This window comes from Corylus avellana, chromosome ca10 (genome assembly GCF_901000735.1).
Source record: "Corylus avellana chromosome ca10, CavTom2PMs-1.0".
Classification (NCBI taxonomy): domain Eukaryota; kingdom Viridiplantae; phylum Streptophyta; class Magnoliopsida; order Fagales; family Betulaceae; genus Corylus; species Corylus avellana.
In genome coordinates, this window is record NC_081550.1 from 4,143,230 (window position 1) to 4,162,713 (window position 19,484).

Below are 19,484 nucleotides of genomic sequence, written 5' to 3' on the forward strand. Positions count from 1 at the left end.
GGTCCGTGCTGAGAGTAGTGCAACGCATGGGTCCCGAATTTGCCTACAGAAGTGGGTACACAAAATAATTTTTCCTTCCCGGTATTAAAAAACTTTTCATTAGATTCCAAGTCCCCGGTTCCACTCAACCCCACACACAGACTTTTTGATATTCATGAATTTAATGAAACCGTTGGGAGGTCCTGGCGGTATATCCCGGGACCCTACTGGTACCCAAAGTGCCGTCGTTTTCGTATGAAAGCTTCTAAAAATGCATGCACTTAGCAAGACTCCATCATCATGTATGAATGCATGCAGCTCCATTTGTCCTTTGTGAACTCCGGCCGTTGGATCCCGCTACTTTTTGGTTGACGCGTTGATTTTTGGGGGCCAGCGTTGGTTGTGTCCCTCGTACGTGATGAACATTATTATTAACCACTCACGTGCCTAATGGGTCATATCGCAAAATAGACTCTTTTCTGTGCTTCTTTCGTACCATTAATAGTAATTTTTAAGCGGTTGGGTAAAAATTAGGGTGAAAGTTTTCCTATAATGAGAATTTTTAAATCTTATTAGTATTTGTTAAAGTAATGGTTAAGTAATTAAATTTACCTCTTCCTATAATTTTAAGCTTTTAAAATAATTAGTAATTTAACATAGTATCAGAGCCAAAGATTATGTGATCGAACTTTGACTCTGTCAAATTACTCATATTTAAATTAAATATTTTACGTGTTAGTCGTCACCTATTAAAAAGGAGTTTGAGCTCACACGTGGAGGGAGTGTTAAAGTAATGATTAAGTAATTAAATTTACCATTAACCGATTTAAATCTTATGTCTTGAATCGGACTCGAGAGAACTAGCGGTTCATTTGAATTTAAATTCCATTTTAATACAACGTGTTTTAGTTAGTGGCGACTGATTGCAGAATTTAACATTGTTTTAGCATCCACATTTTAATGAGAATGTGGATTTCTTTTCGCTAAAATACAACCAAATGAATTAATCTTTTAAAATTTTTACAAATCCTAAAAGGTTGTCCTTGTCCAAATACTCCTCCATTAGTTATGTTACTGGATCATTTGGAGAGTGTGAATGATTAGCTCTGTGATTGGGCCATGGTGCATGTGCGCACCTTATTAATATTTGGAAACTATAATGAGATAGTTAGCTGAGGTCACAAATCATGAAGTCCATGAATTGAAAATATAGATAAGGAATCATTCGACATTCTTTGTATAAGCAAGAAATCATCATATTTGTTTGTACTTTTATTTTGTCTGTGTTTAGTTAATATTTGTTTGTACTTTTATTTTGTCTGTGTTTTTTTAACTAAGACATGCATTAATAAACAACTCAAAACACAAATTAATGTTAAAAATGAGTAATATTATATACATTTTTATCCCACAACTATGTTACACGGTTGGTCTGGTAGTTCCAACCAACTTTTAACATTTTATTTTTTAATTGATAACGGCAGCATTATAGGATATTTATGAGATAAAGATATGATTTTTAACATTATTTCTTAAAAATACAAAAGCAATTTTCACTTCTATGTCATATCGGTTGTGTTTGGCAATGGCCATAGACAGTTATTATTTATACTTTACACATTTAAATTATCAACATTCTTACTTTTTACATCACATTAATCACTTTTTACTACTATTCAAATAAAAAAATCATTATAAAACAACTTTTTATTTATTTTTTCATACCAAGCATTCTTTTTTCTTTTTTCTTTTTTTTTTTTTTTTTTTTTTTTCACGTCAATCAATTTGTGCTATAATAACATGCCAATGCCAAACGGACCCCATCAAAATACATTTTCAAACTAAAAATGAAAATTAAACACCTACCAACACCTTAACAACAAGCATATTTTATTTTATTTTTCTTTGTGGAAATTATTGCAACCTCAAGAATTGTGCAAATGGTAGAGGAGTGGCGTGGGGAAGATGTTGGAATTAAATTCAAATATTACCAACCGAAACGAGGAACTATAGTGCCTATTGTAGACTCATGGAGTAAAGATCAATAAGTAAGATGTAATAATACCCTTTGGAGTTGCATAAATCACTTTCTTGTTTTAAAAAATATTTCTCCTTAAATATATGCCTAAAGTGTCCATTACCTTTGACAATTAGGTTTTTGTTTGTCAGCTTAGATGACTTAGTCAATAGGTCACAAAGCTTTTTTCATTTGATTAGGAAGCCATAAAAAATTTCTTCCACAAAAGCGACTTGCCCGTGTCAGTCATTAGTCTTCTCAATTAGAGTAATGTTATAAATAAGATTTTTTTTTTCCCTCAAACGTCACGTTGGAAAATAATGGAAGGATAAGAGTCTTATTGTATAACATTTAACTTTCAATTTATATATAAAAAAAAAAAAAAAAAAAACTCATGATGCTCTCACTCTCTCAATTGATGCTTTGGGTTTCCATCAATGTCATGCCATGGTTCATGGTTGCTTCAGGGTTAGGTTTCTGCTATTCGTGGTACAAACTTTTTTGATTGATCTTTAATTTTTCATTTGATCTGAACACATCTAATCAGGAAAAAAAAAAAAAAAAAAAAAACCTCCTAGTAAACTTTTGTCATCATTATTAGTTCATGATGTTCTTCACTCTTCCTATGATGTTTGGAAGGAATGTGTAGAAAATAGGGAGGGGGTGGCCCTTCCCTGACCCGATCGAGCACCCACCCACCCAGGCCACCTCATACTTTTCTTCAACTAGAAGTTGCAAGGAAGTTTTCAGAGAAAGTCTATTTGGCTAAAGAACATAAACATTACTTTTAATACAAAGTCGTGCAAAATAAAAATGAATCTTTTAGGTAAAAACACTCTATTTATGTGCTATTGCTGGAAGGCTCGTTCTGAGAAATTTGTAAAGGTAAATTGGGGTGCTGCGGTAGATATACATCATAAGAATTGAAAATGATAGAGTCCCAACTTATTTGCCCAACTTAAGTCCAAATTTTACCTTATTTTTTTATTTAAAAATAAATAAATAGCAAATGAAAAAAATGTCTGAAGTAATATCTATTTTTGGTCCTTCTTTTATTTGGTATTTTTTAAAAAAATGAAAAATGAAATTTTTTTTATTAAAAAATCGTACTTTTTAAAAAAAAATTTTAAATGACATTTTTATGAAGAAAAATATCATTTTGCATTTTAAAAAAAATACCAAATCAAAGAAGGACCAAAAATAAATATTATTCTCACACATTTTTTTCATTTGCTATTTATTTATTTTTTAAAAAAAAATTAAAAAATAAGGCAAAAGTTGGACTTAAGTTGAGCAAATAAGCTGGATACCTATCATCCCTATATGAGCATATGAGTGATTGTGCGTAATTCTATAAGTTAGGTGTTGGCTATTTTGCAATCCTCAAAAGCTAATATTACCGATCCAATTGTTGCTGCTTTATGGGCACGAGCAATAGTTATTGCTAAAGAAATGGGATGGAACAAGGTGGAACGAAAACATTAAAAAAAGATGGGAAAAATTGGTGCTACTATGACCAATTAATTAACGATGCCCCTATTGTATTGTATTGTAATCTCTTCAAAAGTGGAGAGTATATCATATTCGACAGAAATAAAGAAAGCAGCTCATAAATTAGCAAAGAATACACTCTTTTACAAAATATCTATTTTCCAATTAATTATCAAACAAGCTTGTAAATATTCTTCTCTCCGATAACTTATTTTTTACAAACCAGCGATTGAATAGAGATCCAGTAATGTTAATTTAAACATGACATGACTCCATACTCTTTATTAAAAGGTAAGTATATTGATGTTGAGATCAGAGTCCACCAAATTCACCAATAGTTATTCAAGGCCGTGCGATGCACGACAAACAATTAAATTGTCATAAATCAAAAGCTATGTCCCAACTTGTTCAGCTCATCAGATTATTGTCGGTATTGTATATTAAAAGTCTAATGTTATGGATCATATTTTTATTATCTTTTTATTCTCAGAAAATTAATGTACCTTTTAAAATCATCATTAAATTTTAAATAAATCATATTTAAATTTTGTTTCAATGATAATTTTGAAAGCCACATCAATATTAAGAAGATAAAAAAAATAAAAAAATAGTTTATAACATTATTTTATATATATATATATATATATATAAGTCATGATTGCTAAGCACGCCGTGTAGAAATTTTTTTTTTAATATTTTAATGCTAAAAACAAAAAAAACAATTTGCCCGTCCTATTTTATTTCACCCAATATATATGTTAGACGAAAAAAAAAATAATAATAACAAAAGAACATTATCAGTACCTTAATAAATTCATCCCTTCGCAACTCCAACAGCTAATGTGATGGGGCCCACCAATTCTGATCTGTCTCATCAGGATGTAGAGGGATGAATCATGTATGATGTATACCTCATCAAGAGAAGGTGGCATGACATCAAAGGAAAGCCATTGCGTCCTTTTTTCCACCACCCAATGCATATTTCTTTTAGCCTGAGTTCATTATTTTCAAAGTAGACCGGACTTAATATAAAATTATTAGATTAAAATTGAATGGTTTGATTAATTTATTTAATTATAATTTTATACATATAAATCAACTCGACTCAAAATCAACACATAAACACAAATTTCAACATCTAATTAAAATTACAATTAATGTATTGATAACAGATTTAAGACGTACCACCTAACAACTAAGATTAGGTAGCAACAATCACATGTGCTAATAGTTTAATGGTCTCAAAAAAAAATTTAAGTGATAGGACAAGTTACAAGGTGAGAATTCGACTATCGCAATGAAAATTTTTTAACTTGATTAGTGTTAGTCAATTTTAATGTATCATATACTACATGTCTAGGCCCCTCGTGTACAGTTTTTGATATACATTGAGGTAGAGTATCTACTCAAATTCACCCCCTTTAACCTTTTTCGCTTTATATATTAAAAAAATAAAAAAATAAAAAGGGTAGATGGCAACAAAGTTATATATACGTGCCTAAGTCATGTCTACAAGTGATTTTTTTTTTTTGTTATTTTTTCTTTAGTTCTATATGATGCACACTTCCTCTGTCACTCTGAAACTTTTTTGTTGGTAAATTTCCCTCAAAGAGTCAATTGGGTTCATTTCTTTAACTTCCTTATCAGCTAGAGTTTTCCGGGTCCCCACTACCCAGGCTACCCTCCGGAAGCCTCCGTAAAACCTCGGGAGTCGGGATCCTCCGCTCAAGAAAATGACTGCCAAGCACTGCGCCCACCACGACGAGGAGCGGGCGAAGCTCCACCGCCACATATTGTACGGCATCGTCGCCTTCGTCGTCCTCGTCCTCTTCGTCGTCTTTCTCGTCTGGGTCATCCTCCGCCCCACCAAGCCCCAGTTCGTCCTCCGCGACGCCACCGTCTACTCCTTCAACGTCTCCGCCTCCCCTCCCTTCACCGTCTCCACCTCCATGCAGATAACCATCTCCGCCAAAAACCGCATGGACCGCGTCGGAATCTACTACCAGAACCTCGACGTCTACGCCTCCTACCGCAGCCTACAGGTCACGCTCCCGACCATGCTTCCGGCCACCTACCAGGGCCACAACGACTACACGGTGTGGTCGCCGTTCATGTACGGGAACTCCGTGCCGGTGTGGCCGGGATTAATGGAGGCTCTGCAGCAGGACCAGAACGTCGGCGCCGTGTTGCTGAACATCAAGATCGACGGGCGCGTCAAATGGAAGGTAGGCACGTGGTTTTCCGGCAAGTACCACTTGAACGCGAATTGTCCGGCGTACATTAAATTCGGCGGCGCCAATACCGGGAGTCCCTTTGGACCGGTAATGAAGTTCACGTTGGCGCAAGTTTGCAGTGTGGACGTTTAATCCACACTAATCATCATTTCCTGTTAATTAGTACGTTCCTTGCTATCTAATCCGCATTAGCCTTTTGTTTTTTCTTTTGGTTTTGGATTATATCATCACTTTCTGTTTCAAAGTAAGAGAGAGTTTTATAAACAATTAAGAGGGTGAAAATAGTACTCATTTTACATGGTTAATAATTAGTTTTAATTTGGGTTTTATTATTATGCTTCTGATTCATTAATTAATGTATATTGAGCAAACAGGAAAATAAGTATTTTTCCCAAGAAAATGGAGGAAAAATAATTAATAACAAAACAATTTGGTGTCCCATTAGTTGAATATGTTATCGTGTCATTTAAATGTGTTTAATTGACATGGTATCCTTCATTAAAAAAGGGTAATTGTTTTCAACTCTAATGGGTTGGATCGAGCCATAAACGTTGTAAACAATTTTTTGGGATACCGGCATACATGTGGAGGAGCGTTTTACACGGGTTTGAGATTTATCCGACAGGGGTGAATGAGTTCCTCGCCATAAAAAATTGTGTTGTTAGGTAATATATCTCCTTTTTAAGTCCTTAAAAATTACTTGTGTAAGAGTTTCTTTGTTAAAGATTTGGCAGCTACTGAATTAGTATAGTTTAAACAAATTTAATGATATAATAAGAACGGCTTAAATCTATAAGAGATTTGATAATGTGCCCGACACGGTGGAGTTGACCAAGGTCTCATACTGTTAATCTCTCTTCCTTTTTTATTGCTGCGAAAACAGTACTCTGGTTTTTAAACCTATGATCTACTCTGTTACACAAAAAAAACAAACATTTAAGGGTGCGTTTATCAAGTAGCACATCTTTTGGATCGTGTTCCGTGGAAATGCTACACCATTTTACCTAATCACGTTCTCTATTCTGACATTTACAAGCTTAAAATGTTTTATATCTCTTGCCAACCAAAATTATGTCTCTATTGCTATATAAATGAATCTAGGGATTCAGATGTGTCGAAAGGTCTCGAGACGGTCATGTTCATTTCGGTCACTTATTAATTCAAAACCATCTTCTTTGACAGTATCAGTTCTTTTGATGGACTGGGTCATTTACTTGACTCATTTTCAACTGTTCTAAAACTGACGTTGTTTCTTTTGTCTTTTATGCTTTTGTAATTCATTTCAATTGAAATTTGATTACTCACCATGTACAAGAATTCCCGTTAAGCATCCATGACTAAATGGTTAAAGCACCCAACTCATAACCAGTGAATTTGCGGGTTCAATCCCAACTAGATTCACGCCAATGAAACCCTCCAATAAGTCTATTTAAATTGGTTTAGGATCAATAGAATAGCGTGTTAGTGTGATATATTCATATTATTGGATAAAAATCAATATACTTCTAACGTCGAACCGGTATCAACTAGGACATAACTAAAGCATTGGGTCAAACTCAATTGCACATGTATTTTACTGAATTGAAGAATATTTTATTATTTATTTTTTGTCAAGTTGAGTCCATGAAATTTGGTGATGTTTTCCAACCGAATTGTGGGTTGAGAGTGAATTTTGGTCACGTTAGGTGGGATGCAGATTGTGGACCTTATGAGTGAAATCATTATGTTACGATCTTAATATAAAAGAAAATCATAGTCTAGCTTTCATTCTACTTTATAAAAATTTTCGTTACGTACATTGTAAAAAAGGGGGGTGGGATTAACTGCTCCACCTACTTCTACTTACCGTGTGGCATCGCTATTATTAGGGTTTAATGCAATTGGAAGTAGTACTCTGCATTTTTTTCACTTGATATATAGTCCCTTTCACATTTACTGATGTGCCTACTTTATGCAAAGGACATGGTAATTTGTACATACTCTTTTTTTATTTTTTTGGGAAGAAGGTAATTACTTTTATTAATGAATCAGATCAGAAAGAGTGCAACAAAACTCCTTCATTACAGCTCAAATCAAATCTAGTAAACATCCTTTTCCACTTTCCATTCTCTCCCTAACGGATGACTGACAGCAGTAAGCGCCACCTCAAAGGTTACACCAACTACTACCCTCATTCAGTTCTTCGAGAGCGAAAATGGTAGCTACCTCTCGAGTATTTGCTGCAGAAAAATAAGCTATATCATCTCTAGCTTGTTGGCATGGACCAGCACGTTCAGGTGAGTGAAAGAACCCCCATGAACAATCTCGTTTCTCCAGAACCACACTCTTCATGCAATCCCCGCAAATAGCCGAGTTCCTCTTCGTTGCACATCTTAAACATCTCCTCCACCACCCGCCCAAACATTGGGCCATTTAGAGAACTTTTGTGAAAATTCTTTATACTCCCACTCCACACATCTCTTGCTAAGGGACAGCCTCACAAGATGTGGAAACACGTCTCCTCCTCAAGAGCACAAATAGGGCACAACACATCCGTGGTGACCTTTCTTCTATAAAGACTCGCTTTTGTTAGAAGGATCTCATGGCATGCTCTCAATAGGAAATTTTTCTCCGCATTGGGTATTTGTAATCTCCACAAACGACCCCACATCGCCTTATATTCAATGCTAGAAGAGCTTCCGGCTTGCAACAGTGATGCCCGTCTCATGGCACAATAACGATCTAATGAACATATAATATGAAAAGTCTTATATGAAATTTACTTGTCTAAATAAGTGGCTGAACAATTCAAAATTTATTTGAACAGATAAATCTCATATAAATTTTTTCATATTATCTGCTCAAATTACTAGTAATTTCAAGATCCGATCCCATATTCCAAATGAATTTTGATCCATTTGGTTGAATTACGGAGGGTGAACCCTAATCTTTGATAATTCAGGCAGCAATCATAATTAATCGGTAACAAATCTAAAATGTTGTGAATATTTTTATGGTAGGCCATAGTACAAGGCCCGATACAATAGGAGTTTAACCAAGATTTCTAGAAACGAAATCAACTCATTTTTGGCCCAACTTGAGTAGATAAAGAAAGCCCAATTGTTAGACGCTTAACAGAACTTTAACTTCAAACAGGCAAAAATATTGGCCCTCTTTGGCTCTTTATAACATATATATATATATACTATCGGGTTCACCAGTGCCACGTTGCACGTTGCACTATCTATTATATATATATATATATATAATAATTCTAAATTAATAGATCTTTCCTTTGTTGGTGCAAAATTTCCGATTTCGATAAATTATTCACAATTTTTTAAAAACGCAATCTCAAACAATCTATTTTTTATAATTTGATTTAAAATCGCATGTTTTGTTTATAAAATTACAAAATTTTATGTACAACGTAAAGAATTAAGCTTTTAAAAGATGAAAGAGATTACGCCTAATGAGGCGGAGGTCACTAGTTCGAATCACCCTTCCCTTTCTTGTGCGGACATGTCATAAAAAAAAAAAAAGAAAAAAAAAAAGAGACATATGCATATTTGATTATTTTGTAAATGGAGTGGGCTATTTATAGAAGAAATGGTGCATTGTATTCAAGATATCTGTGTGAACAACTACCTTAAACTGTTTTTGTCTGTTCATTAACAAACATTTAACTTCATAGATTAGTTAGCACTTATTATTAACGGTCATTTAATTGTAACGGTTAGATCAAACTTACTTGTAGTGATCACATAATTTTGACCCTTAGATCTCACTTGATTTAATCTTACAATTTAGATTATGAATAGTTAATTAATTCTAACCATTAGATCATGCGCATAAAATATCATATGATCCATGCCAAACCACTAAATAGTATTAAACGATCATGATCCGATTGTTCGTTGCTCCGATGCCTTTGGCCAAGTGTCCCATAAAAGCATCATAATAAGCCTTACCATCGTCCATCCTATAGCAACATACACATGCTTACCATAGTAATGCATAGACCCTAATTACATAAACGTACATTACTTTAAGAGATTTTTTATTTTTATTTTTTTTTATTTTTTGTGTTAAATTACTATCGAATTGGCATGATCCATTTTTTTTTTTTTTTTTTAATTAATGGTAGACAGAGCATACCAACTCAGTAAAGATAGAGCGAGATAAACGCCAAAATACCAAAGAAAAAAAAAAAAAAAAAAAAAAACAACTCTCAAAGCAAATGTCTAAGATTAGTTGTCACTAGTGAATGCTTCATTTTCTTCACCTTTTTTTTTTTTTTTTTTGGTAGAGCATTTTTGTGAATGGTCGGGCCAGTCAAACTTCATCCCACTCTTTATCCTTCTCTTCTTGGGGAGGAAGTATATATGTCTGTCCAGTCAAACTTCATCTGCTCTTTATATCATTTTCTTCTTTTGTGGTTGAAATTATGCCTACTGTCCCCAAACACACCTCCTTTAGGCATTCTCGATTCAAGTACAACAAATCTTGACAAACTAAAATTAAAAACAACCCGTAATATCACCTTAACCGGCCAAAAGAATAAAAGACACGAATTTTGACGAAGAAGTGAAAATCTTTTAAATAATAACTCTTCAAAAGTAAAATTATTTTAAGGCATGCAGTCAAATTCAAAAACTTTGAAATGTGACATGTCCACACAAGGGAATGTGGATGAAGGATTCGAAATAGTGACCTCCGCTTTATAAAACGTGATCTTCCTTCTTTTTGAATGATGTCCAACTGTGAATCCAACCAAATAACTATACCAATTGTAATCCTTATGGCATTCGAACTTTGACCAATCGTGTAACTGACCGAACAATTAATACACATGCTACCAATTATGTACTTGAATACACTTGTTTAGATGTGAGTCCGACCGCCCCTTCGACTAGAAAGTTCTAAAAACCTTCTTGTTGTGCTTTGAAGTATGTCATTTGGAGGGCATGATATGTAAGTAGAGTAAACAATGCAGTGGCACATGGTTTGGCTAAGACAGCTACCCACGATATCATAGATAAGACTTGGATGTTTTCCATCCCGGAATGTATTTGTGATGTTGTTTTGACTGAGCTAAGGCTATACTGTTCAATTTTCTAATGAGAAATCAGATCTCTTTTGTTCAAATATATATATATTTTTTTTAAAAAATGTATCTCATTTGGACATGGTGCATGCAACTGCCAAACCGATCGGATGATTCTAGAATAGAAACTTGATTTCATGTAAAGTGTCTCATTCGAACATTCGATCTCAAGTTGGTTCCGACCAAGTATTCCTAACTATCAATTTGACAAAGTTGTTGCATTCTAATTAAAGTTATATTCTGATTATCAAAATTAATTTTGACATCGAATTGGCCAACATGAAACCTATTAAGAATATAGTGAGACTACACTTTTCTTTTTTTACAAAGTATAGGGAACCTAATACTTATAAGACTATTCCATATCTATAAAAGTAATATAGACGGTGGAGATAGATAAAAAGGTAAATTCCTTTCCCCTGTTTTTTTCCTAGCAAATAACGAGATTAAGGCAAAACAAAAAAGCCAAAAAGAAAAAGAGAAAAAAAGAGAGAGAAAAACAGGACAATTAAGCAAGGTCGAATCTTGAGCCACAACATTTCCAAAAGCAAGCCATATACAAAGAATCCCACCGACACATGAAATTAAATGCTAAAATATTTTAAAAGACTGGATTAAACTCAATTCAGATAACCCCAAGCCACTTCATGGGACAAGGAACATCATCTACATTTTATTTGAGATGTATTCAATTCATTCCATGCGTATGAAAGAAAATATAATGAAAAGCGGAACAAAAGGAAATAAATATAAATTTTGGGGAAAATATATTTTACCCCCTGAATTATTCATCAATTTGTACTTTAACCCTAAGGTTTAAAAAGTGACATGTTACCCTTAAAGTATCTGATATTGACACTTGACTCACATGAAGTACACTTTACCCCCCCCTGAAGTATTTTGAATTGACATTTTACCCCTTGAGTTGATACTTTACTTCCCCAAAATTTCGTTACTTCGGGGGATAAAATGTCAACTCAAAATACTTTAGAGGGTAAAGTGTACTTTATGGGGTCAAGTGTCAATGTCAGATACTTTGGTGTGGGGGGGGGGTAAAATGTTATTTTTTAAACATTAAGGTTAAAAGTGCAAATTTGTGGATGGTTTAGGGAGTAAAGTGTATTTTTTCCATAAATTTTTTTACATGATTCGGTCTATAATATATGCTCACGTAATAAAGCTTAAAGAGCTACATTTTGCTATTATTATTGGCTCAAAGAGCTAAGTTTTGCTCTTATAATTGAAATGTTATAATGCAAAAGACTTTTATTTATAGGAGAATTGAGACAAAGAAGTATGGTTATCAAATCAATCATATTTGACAATCAAAATCTAATTACAATCAAATATCTAAAATTAATACAATCAAATTTCATAATATAAGATAATCAGTATACTCTAACATTGTCACGATATAATGTAGTTGTGTCTAATGTTGTAAATAATTTCAAATTATTTAAATTTTTAGAGTAATGCTTGAGATCATTTACACTAATAAATACAATAAAATCATTTTCTTAAAAAAATACAACATTAAATTTTTAAGGATAAAATGAATCCACTAAACTCTCCATGTCAAAATGATGACAAACAACCGTCAAAATTGAAAGCAGCCTATTCATTTAAAACAACCGTCACCCTCGAGCCATGCAAAGTGAAGAAGCACGAGAAAGCAATCTGTCATCTGCTTTCTTACGCTTGGATTTTCCATCCTCTTCAAATTCTGCCATATATGGATGGCCCTTCCTATTCCATGCCTAAATAAGCCGCCTGTCGCTCTCTCTCTCTCTCTCTCTCTCTCTCTCTGCTATAATTCGACACAAAGAGAAGGAGAACTCAGATGGGTGTGCCGTCGTTCTACCGGTGGTTGACAAACAAGTACCCCAACGTCGCCGTTAAAGCTAGTGAAGATGAAGGAGAGTGCATCAACACCTCCTTGCCAAACCCCAATGGCATCGAGTTTGATAATTTATATCTCGATATGAATGGGATTATCCACCCCTGCTTCCACCCCGATGATCATGTTCGTTCGTTTTTTCGGCTTTATTTCTCAATTTTTTTTGGCTTCTTTCGAGTAAATATATAACTTGTTTGTTTTCTTCATTAGCCTTGCCCTCCAGAAACGTTCGAAGAAGTATTCAATAATATCTTTAAATACGTTGACAACCTTTTCAGTATCGTAAGACCACGGAAGTTACTTTATATGGCGATAGGTGATGACTGATGAGTCTCTCGATCTTTTGTTTCTGTCTCATGAAAAATGCTTTCTACTGAAATTTTCCTTAAAAACGCAGATGGAGTTGCTCCACGGGCTAAAATGAATCAGCAACGATCTAGGCGTTTTCGGACTGCTAAGGACAGGGAAATATCTGTGAGTTTCTCTTTTATTTTCTTATTTTATTTTTTTAGTTTTTAGTTTTCTTCATTTGTTGCCTACTATATAGGAAGCTGAGGAAGAGAGGCTAAGAGAAGAGTTTGAAATGGAAGGAAAACCGGTTCTTCCGAAACACGAATCTGAAATTTCGGATTCCAACATAATCACTCCAGGCACAGAATTTATGTACAAATTGTCGGAGGCTCTCAGAAGCCATGTTGTTTCACGTATAAACGATGATCCGGGCTGGAGGGACATCAAGGTTTGAGAATTAAATTCGCTAAAACCATCATATAATTAAGAGAAGATTTACTAGATAAAAAATGTTTATATTACTGTCATACAATTGAGATGACATTACAGATTTCTCTTCTTTTATTTTTTGAAGATTTATCTTAATCCAAATACTGATTTTTGGTGCCACCACATCTTAGTTGCATGACAGTCATATAATAGTATACTAAATAGCATTACTCATGCTAAAAAGATACTCCCGATCGAGTAATGTCACATGTTACACTAACTGCCATACAACTAGATACGTGGTAATAAAAACCATTCATTGATAAGCACTTAGTTTTTTTACGAGGGTTGATTTTTTCTGCCAAGTCATAATTCAGCAATTGTACAGAAATTGTACTATATAACATTACTCTACAATCAAATGCAACTTGTTTTTGAAGTTGTTCATATCCTGTCATTAATTCTGTATTTGATCATTTAAATAGGTTATTATTTCTGATGCCAATGTTCCTGGTGAGGGCGAACATAAGATTATGGCTTTTATTCGCCAACAGAGAAATGTTTGTACTGGATATAATCCAAATACAAGGCACTGCCTCTATGGTCTGGTATGAGAGCTCTGCTGGCTTCTGTTGTTTGTAATTGTCATTGAGAAATATTATGCCTCCTAGCTTTTCATCACTTAATTTTGATATGATTTTGCATGCAGGACGCTGATCTGATAATGCTGGCTTTAGCAACACATGAAGTTCATTTTTCAATTTTGAGAGAGGTGAATTTGACTAATTGTTGTAAATTTAGATATAGTATCCATTAATGATATGTTGTATGGATTGCAAGATTGATAGAATATTAATTAAATGATTAAATTCACCTATTCCGATCAGTTTTTGCTTTTGGGACAAGTGGTGAGTTAACAAAAACTTGGGCCTTCTCATCTATACGAGCATTTTTGGCCTGTTTTTTGTGATTATTGTAACATGTTTCAAACTTGTATTCTAAATCTTCACTTCTTCCTATCTGTAATGCAGGATGTGGCAATGCAGGAGAATCAACCAATTCATGAAAGTTCAGTGAAGCAATGCCGATGGTTTGGAGATGTTAAATGCAGAGCAGAAGGAGGTTTTAAATCTTCTAACAATGTCAATGCAACTGCATCTTTCGTCAAAAAGCCGTATGAGGTATCATGATTCACCTAATAACCATCCTTGACTTCAGCTGAAAGCTTTCATATTTGATATTCCTCTTAATACTTTTTTGCTTCTGTTCTGTTTGCATGCAGTTTCTCCATGTGTGGATTCTGAGGGAATATTTGGAGCTTGACATGAAAATTTCTGATCCTCCAGCCAATGTGAAGATAGATCTTGAGCGGATAGTTGATGACTTCATTTTCTTGTGCATTTTTTGTGGCAATGATTTCCTACCCCACATGCCTTCGTTAGAAATTCGTGAGGTCTCTCTTGTGGCCTTTTTAATTTAGACTAGTTTCATTTACTTGTTTATTCTTCCTTTATTATCTTAACAAAGGTTTTAAAGAAAAAAGCTATATAATTAGGTAAGCTCTGTTTATGTGTACATTTGTTCTTGGACAAGATTGTCAATACTAGGAATAGAAAAAATCTATTTTTTGAAAGACATGTTTCAAATTGGTAATTGTGATATGAAAAGTAATTATATTATTAATGCCATTACTCATTGATGCAATGGACAAAGTAAGTATTATATAAAAGATGTAAAATATGGATATCTTAGAAGAAGAGCTAGTTTGAGTGATACAAGTGCCTTTATTTGGTTTTGTAACTCTGTTTTTTTTTTTAATGGTTTTGTAATTCTGTTTTATATTAAAGTATAGACAGATTGTCGATTCCTAATATTAGTAGTGAGTTTGTTTGAAACATTCCTTCTAGGGTGCTATTGATTTGTTGATGACTGTTTACAAAAAAGAGTTCAAGAACATTGGCGGCTATCTACTTGACATGAGCAGGGTAACATATTACTCTCATATTGTAGCTTTTTTCAAATACTGGTTGCAACTGTCTACCTTAAATATTTTCCCATTTCTATGCACAAAAGCTTGCTGATGAAAAAAGAAAAGGATATATAAAGCTATCCAGAGTAGAGAAGTTCATTCTTTTGGTTGGCTCATATGAGGAGAAAATTTTCAAGAAAAGATCAGAAATTTGCGAGCGTAAACTCAAAAACCTTTGCAAGCATTCAGATAATGTGAGTCATTTTTTTTTTCAATTAAATTTCAATCAGCACTAACGTATCATGCGTTCTACTCCGAAACCAATGGAACTTATGGAAAATTTGATTAATGCCTTTCTAGCAAGTTGAATATGAAGGTGGTGGTGATATGGAGATTGGTATTAGGAACAATTTCCGTGCATTATCAAGTGAGAAAGCTACATCTTTCAGGGATTCAGCAGAAAGTCTTACATTATCACGTGGGTATGGGAGTGCCGATTCTTCTGAAGTAAGTCTTTCAAAATAGAAAAAGTAATTGCGTTCGTTTGTAAATGTTTTGTAGATGGAATTTTTTGTTTTAAAAAGTGTTTTGATGTGGCGTAAATGTGAAAGTAGTTTTGAGTGTATTTTGTTTTAGGTTGTTTGTTAATATTTTGTTTTGAAAAAAAGAGAACAAAAGATAAAGAAAGTGTTATCAAACATAGTCTAACTCTGTAGTTCTAACCATAGAACTGCATTTGTATCATGTAAGGAATTGGATATGCTTATTTTTCTGCTTTTGAATTGAATAATGGCAGTTTCTTTATTGAAGGGTAAAAGTTGTGATATGATATTTTGCATTTGAAGAGAAACTAGGATTGTCCAGAGGTTACTTGTAGTTTCTTATGTTTTTCTCTCAATCAAATATATATAGATAAATAATAGATGTCCCATTTGTTTATATGCACAGAAAAAGTACTTTTGGTTCTCTATTGTATGTTACTTATTGGTCTTCACTAGTTTCTTACTTTCTTTTTTGGTGTTGCAGATTGGCAAAAATACAAAAGAGTTGAAAGAAAAGTTAAAATCTAATCTTCGGAAGAAATCTGACCTATTTAAGAATGGTTTGAGGTTGGACAAAGTATGAATCACTGCCTTCTACAGCTTTTTCTTGTACCTAGCTAGAGAGTTCTCCTTAGAAAACTCATATGCAAGTCTGTTCTTAACAATTCCTGATGGTTTATGTTAATCCCATACACAGGTGAGATTGGGGACTGCTGGCTGGAAAGAAAGATACTACAAAGAGAAATTTTCTGTAGAAACCTGGAGGGATTCTGAGAACCTAAGAAAAGAAATAGTGAGCTTTTGTCACCATAAACGTTTTCTTGCAGTTTCTTTTATTACAAACCCTATTTTCATTTTAAACTGATTGTGCATTAGTGATACAAGTGTTGCTGATGGTTGATTGAATTGATGTTTCTCTAAAGCTCATCAAAGTTTCTCCTCCTTATAAATTGTCCTCTTAAATTTTAACTTTTCTTGTTTGATTTCTTGAAGGTAAAGAAGTACACTGAAGGTCTATTGTGGGTTCTTCTATATTATTTTTCAGGGGTCCCATCTTGGTCATGGTAAGACAATTTCATAAAAGAAAGTTCCCCTATTACAATTCTTCTTAATAATGTAATGCAATTTTCAACAGGTTTTACCCATACCACTATTCACCATTTGCGTCAGATTTGAAGGGCCTTGCTCAGGTCAGTTTAAAGTTTCAAAAGGGTTCCCCATTAAAACCATTTGATCAACTTTTGGCTGTACTACCCCCAAAGAGGTAACAGACTTTTCTGTTCTTTCTTGTTGCATGTTTATGCTGTATTTATCATAAATCTTCAAATTAAATGAATGTGCTCCTGTGTAGTGCTCATGCGCTTCCTAAAGCTTACCAGGCTCTGATGACAGATCCAGAGTCCAAGATAATTGATTTATATCCTACTGGTAAAGTCTGATTTGTAGAGTTTTTTTGAAACCAATGAATTTGATATAAAAACTGACTCTGATCTTTCTTTTGTGCTTAGATTTTGATATCGACTTCGATGGAAAACGTTTTATGTGGCAGGTCTGATTATATTTCTTGTATTTCTTTCATGTGCTTGAAATTTTTTAAATCCTTTTTTTATTGTCTTAAAAAGACACTTGCAACTCTGCAAGTGCTTGATTTTACACATTCCATGATGTTGTGATGTGTTTTATTTTCTGTTTCTCATTAAGGGAATCTGCAAGCTCCCTTTTATTGTGGAAGAATGCCTTCTATCTGAGACTAAAGAATTAGAGAAGAGCCTTCAGGTATTACACTTAAGTCTTAGTTTTCTAACTTTATGTTCTTTAAATATTTAAAGCGTTTTTCTAAACTTATTTTATAGAGGGTTGAAGCAATGAGGAACAGAGACAATTTTGATCAGTTATATGTGAGTAGCACACACAAGATGGCATCCCAGATTTTGATTTTGTCACTTTCCCCAGATCAAAACAAAGTGGTTGAGATAGATAGCTGGATGAGGTGGGTGGATTCTTGTGCTAGGTTACATTTTCTTTCTTTAGCATCCGATTTATTAGTATTGTTGTTATATTTTTATTGACAAATGTATTCCTACTGAATAAACTGATCAATCAACTTTTTCTTCTTTTCTTTTTTTACCTGTCAGTGATGGTATTTCTGGATTTATTCATCTTCCTAATGAAGATGCTGAAATAGTTCACTGCTTTGAAGTCCATAACAGCATTAGTGAGAAACGTGTATTGTACGGAAACAACATTAAAAACACATTTTTCATTCTTGTTTTCTTTTTTTATGTATCCTCTGATATCGCATATGTTGATGTTGCAGATGTGTGTCTTTTGAGATGTGTAATGGTAGCGTACATATTCCGTGCCTACTTGAAGGCGTTGACTGTCCAACTAAGGTACTTCATTTAAGTTTCCTTTACCCCAAGTGAGGGGAAATAGGAGATTCCAACGGGTGATCTTCGCTTTATTATGTGTAATAACAAACAATTCACTGTAAAATCACAATATTTTATGTATGCAGATTATTACTGAAGGAGATATTATGGAAACAGAACTTTGGCATGAATACCAGGGTAACAATCCCTCCAACAGGTATGATATCTCTTGTTCTTGCTTACTATTTATTGCACCTATTCAATTTGTTCCTATATTTGGTTGATGCACTAGGCTGACTTGGATGAGAGTCGCAGATTGCAGTATGAAAGATGTCGAAAAGTGGATAGTAGCCTGAATTCTGCTTCAAGCCGGTCCCCTAAGATGATACATGAAGGCTATCACAGGGGATTTACTAAAGACTCATCTTCAGAGGTGTTATATAAAGGTGCTGGTGATGGATGGGGTGCTGGTAGAGGAAAAGTTAATAATGCTTCCAATATTTCAGTGTCAAGTAGTAACTTAAATGAACGGGTCAGGCCTCATGGAGGAGCTCAGTCGATGAACAACAATGTTTGGTCGTATAGAAATGGAGTGACATACGGCACAAATAATATGCAGCGTCAGGGAACAAAATTTTGGGCTCCTGTCCATCAAGGGAGAGGACAGCATGCTGCCACAGCTTGGAAACGCAGTTCTGCTACCAGCTTTGTGCCCGGCAGGAGCCGACATGATCAACATTCTTCTGCCGAGGAAAGTGGCAGCCATTGAATGTACATTTGAAATCACTGTTCCCTATGTTTCTGTGTAATGCCATTCAATGACGATGTGCTAATCCAGTTTTTTGTAACAAACATTTACCTTTTCTGATTTCAAGTTTCTTTGACTGAGATTGCTGTGCTATGACATGTCTAAGTAAGTGATCACATTTTGCTGAAGCTACTACAGTTCCAAATTGTGAAACACATTTAAGTTATATTACGTTTTCTATGGGCTGAGAATTAAGCTTGGCTTTAGCGAACTGTTCATTGATCAATGACCTCAAAATATCGTTAACTAAGTGGCGCCTCCTCTGGCCGTCCACAGCCTACTTCTGGTAGCGCCTTCTTTAGCCGTCCTTACTGGCCATCATCACCACCGTGGCACTGTGTATGGTGGGTGGTTCACAGCACTCCTAGC

General features: G+C 34.2%; 2 protein-coding genes across 2 annotated transcripts; both read left to right on the forward strand.

The window, feature by feature from the left end:
* Nucleotides 1-5,013: 5,013 nt before the first annotated feature.
* LOC132164193 (NDR1/HIN1-like protein 1) lies at nucleotides 5,014-5,923 on the forward strand. Its single transcript, XM_059574630.1, has one exon. It carries the CDS (start codon nucleotides 5,221-5,223, stop codon nucleotides 5,851-5,853), a length of 633 nt encoding a protein of 210 aa, XP_059430613.1. The 5' UTR covers nucleotides 5,014-5,220; the 3' UTR covers nucleotides 5,854-5,923.
* Nucleotides 5,924-12,647: 6,724 nt separating this feature from the next.
* LOC132163905 (5'-3' exoribonuclease 3-like) lies at nucleotides 12,648-19,076 on the forward strand. Its single transcript, XM_059574282.1, has 23 exons — nucleotides 12,648-12,830; nucleotides 12,915-13,020; nucleotides 13,102-13,178; nucleotides 13,252-13,443; nucleotides 13,910-14,032; nucleotides 14,134-14,212; nucleotides 14,547-14,605; nucleotides 14,707-14,877; nucleotides 15,332-15,409; nucleotides 15,498-15,647; nucleotides 15,754-15,900; nucleotides 16,420-16,512; nucleotides 16,633-16,728; nucleotides 16,929-16,999; nucleotides 17,071-17,199; nucleotides 17,287-17,363; nucleotides 17,444-17,484; nucleotides 17,637-17,711; nucleotides 17,789-17,925; nucleotides 18,071-18,166; nucleotides 18,253-18,328; nucleotides 18,454-18,524; nucleotides 18,617-19,076. Exons 1-23 carry the CDS (start codon nucleotides 12,648-12,650, stop codon nucleotides 19,074-19,076), a joined length of 2,787 nt encoding a protein of 928 aa, XP_059430265.1.
* Nucleotides 19,077-19,484: the final 408 nt, after the last annotated feature.

What these genes read in the sequence shown, in the direction of transcription:
- LOC132163905 (XM_059574282.1), top strand. Translation starts at nt 12,648, where the DNA reads ATGGGTGTGCCGTCGTTCTACCGGTGGTTGACAAACAAGTACCCCAAC. An exon ending in GGCACTGCCTCTATGGTCTG is followed by an intron (nt 14,033 to 14,133) that starts GTATGAGAGCTC and finishes TTTTGCATGCAG; the next exon opens with GACGCTGATCTGATAATGCT. An exon ending in TCGTCAAAAAGCCGTATGAG is followed by an intron (nt 14,606 to 14,706) that starts GTATCATGATTC and finishes GTTTGCATGCAG; the next exon opens with TTTCTCCATGTGTGGATTCT.
- LOC132164193 (XM_059574630.1), top strand. Translation starts at nt 5,221, where the DNA reads ATGACTGCCAAGCACTGCGCCCACCACGACGAGGAGCGGGCGAAGCTC.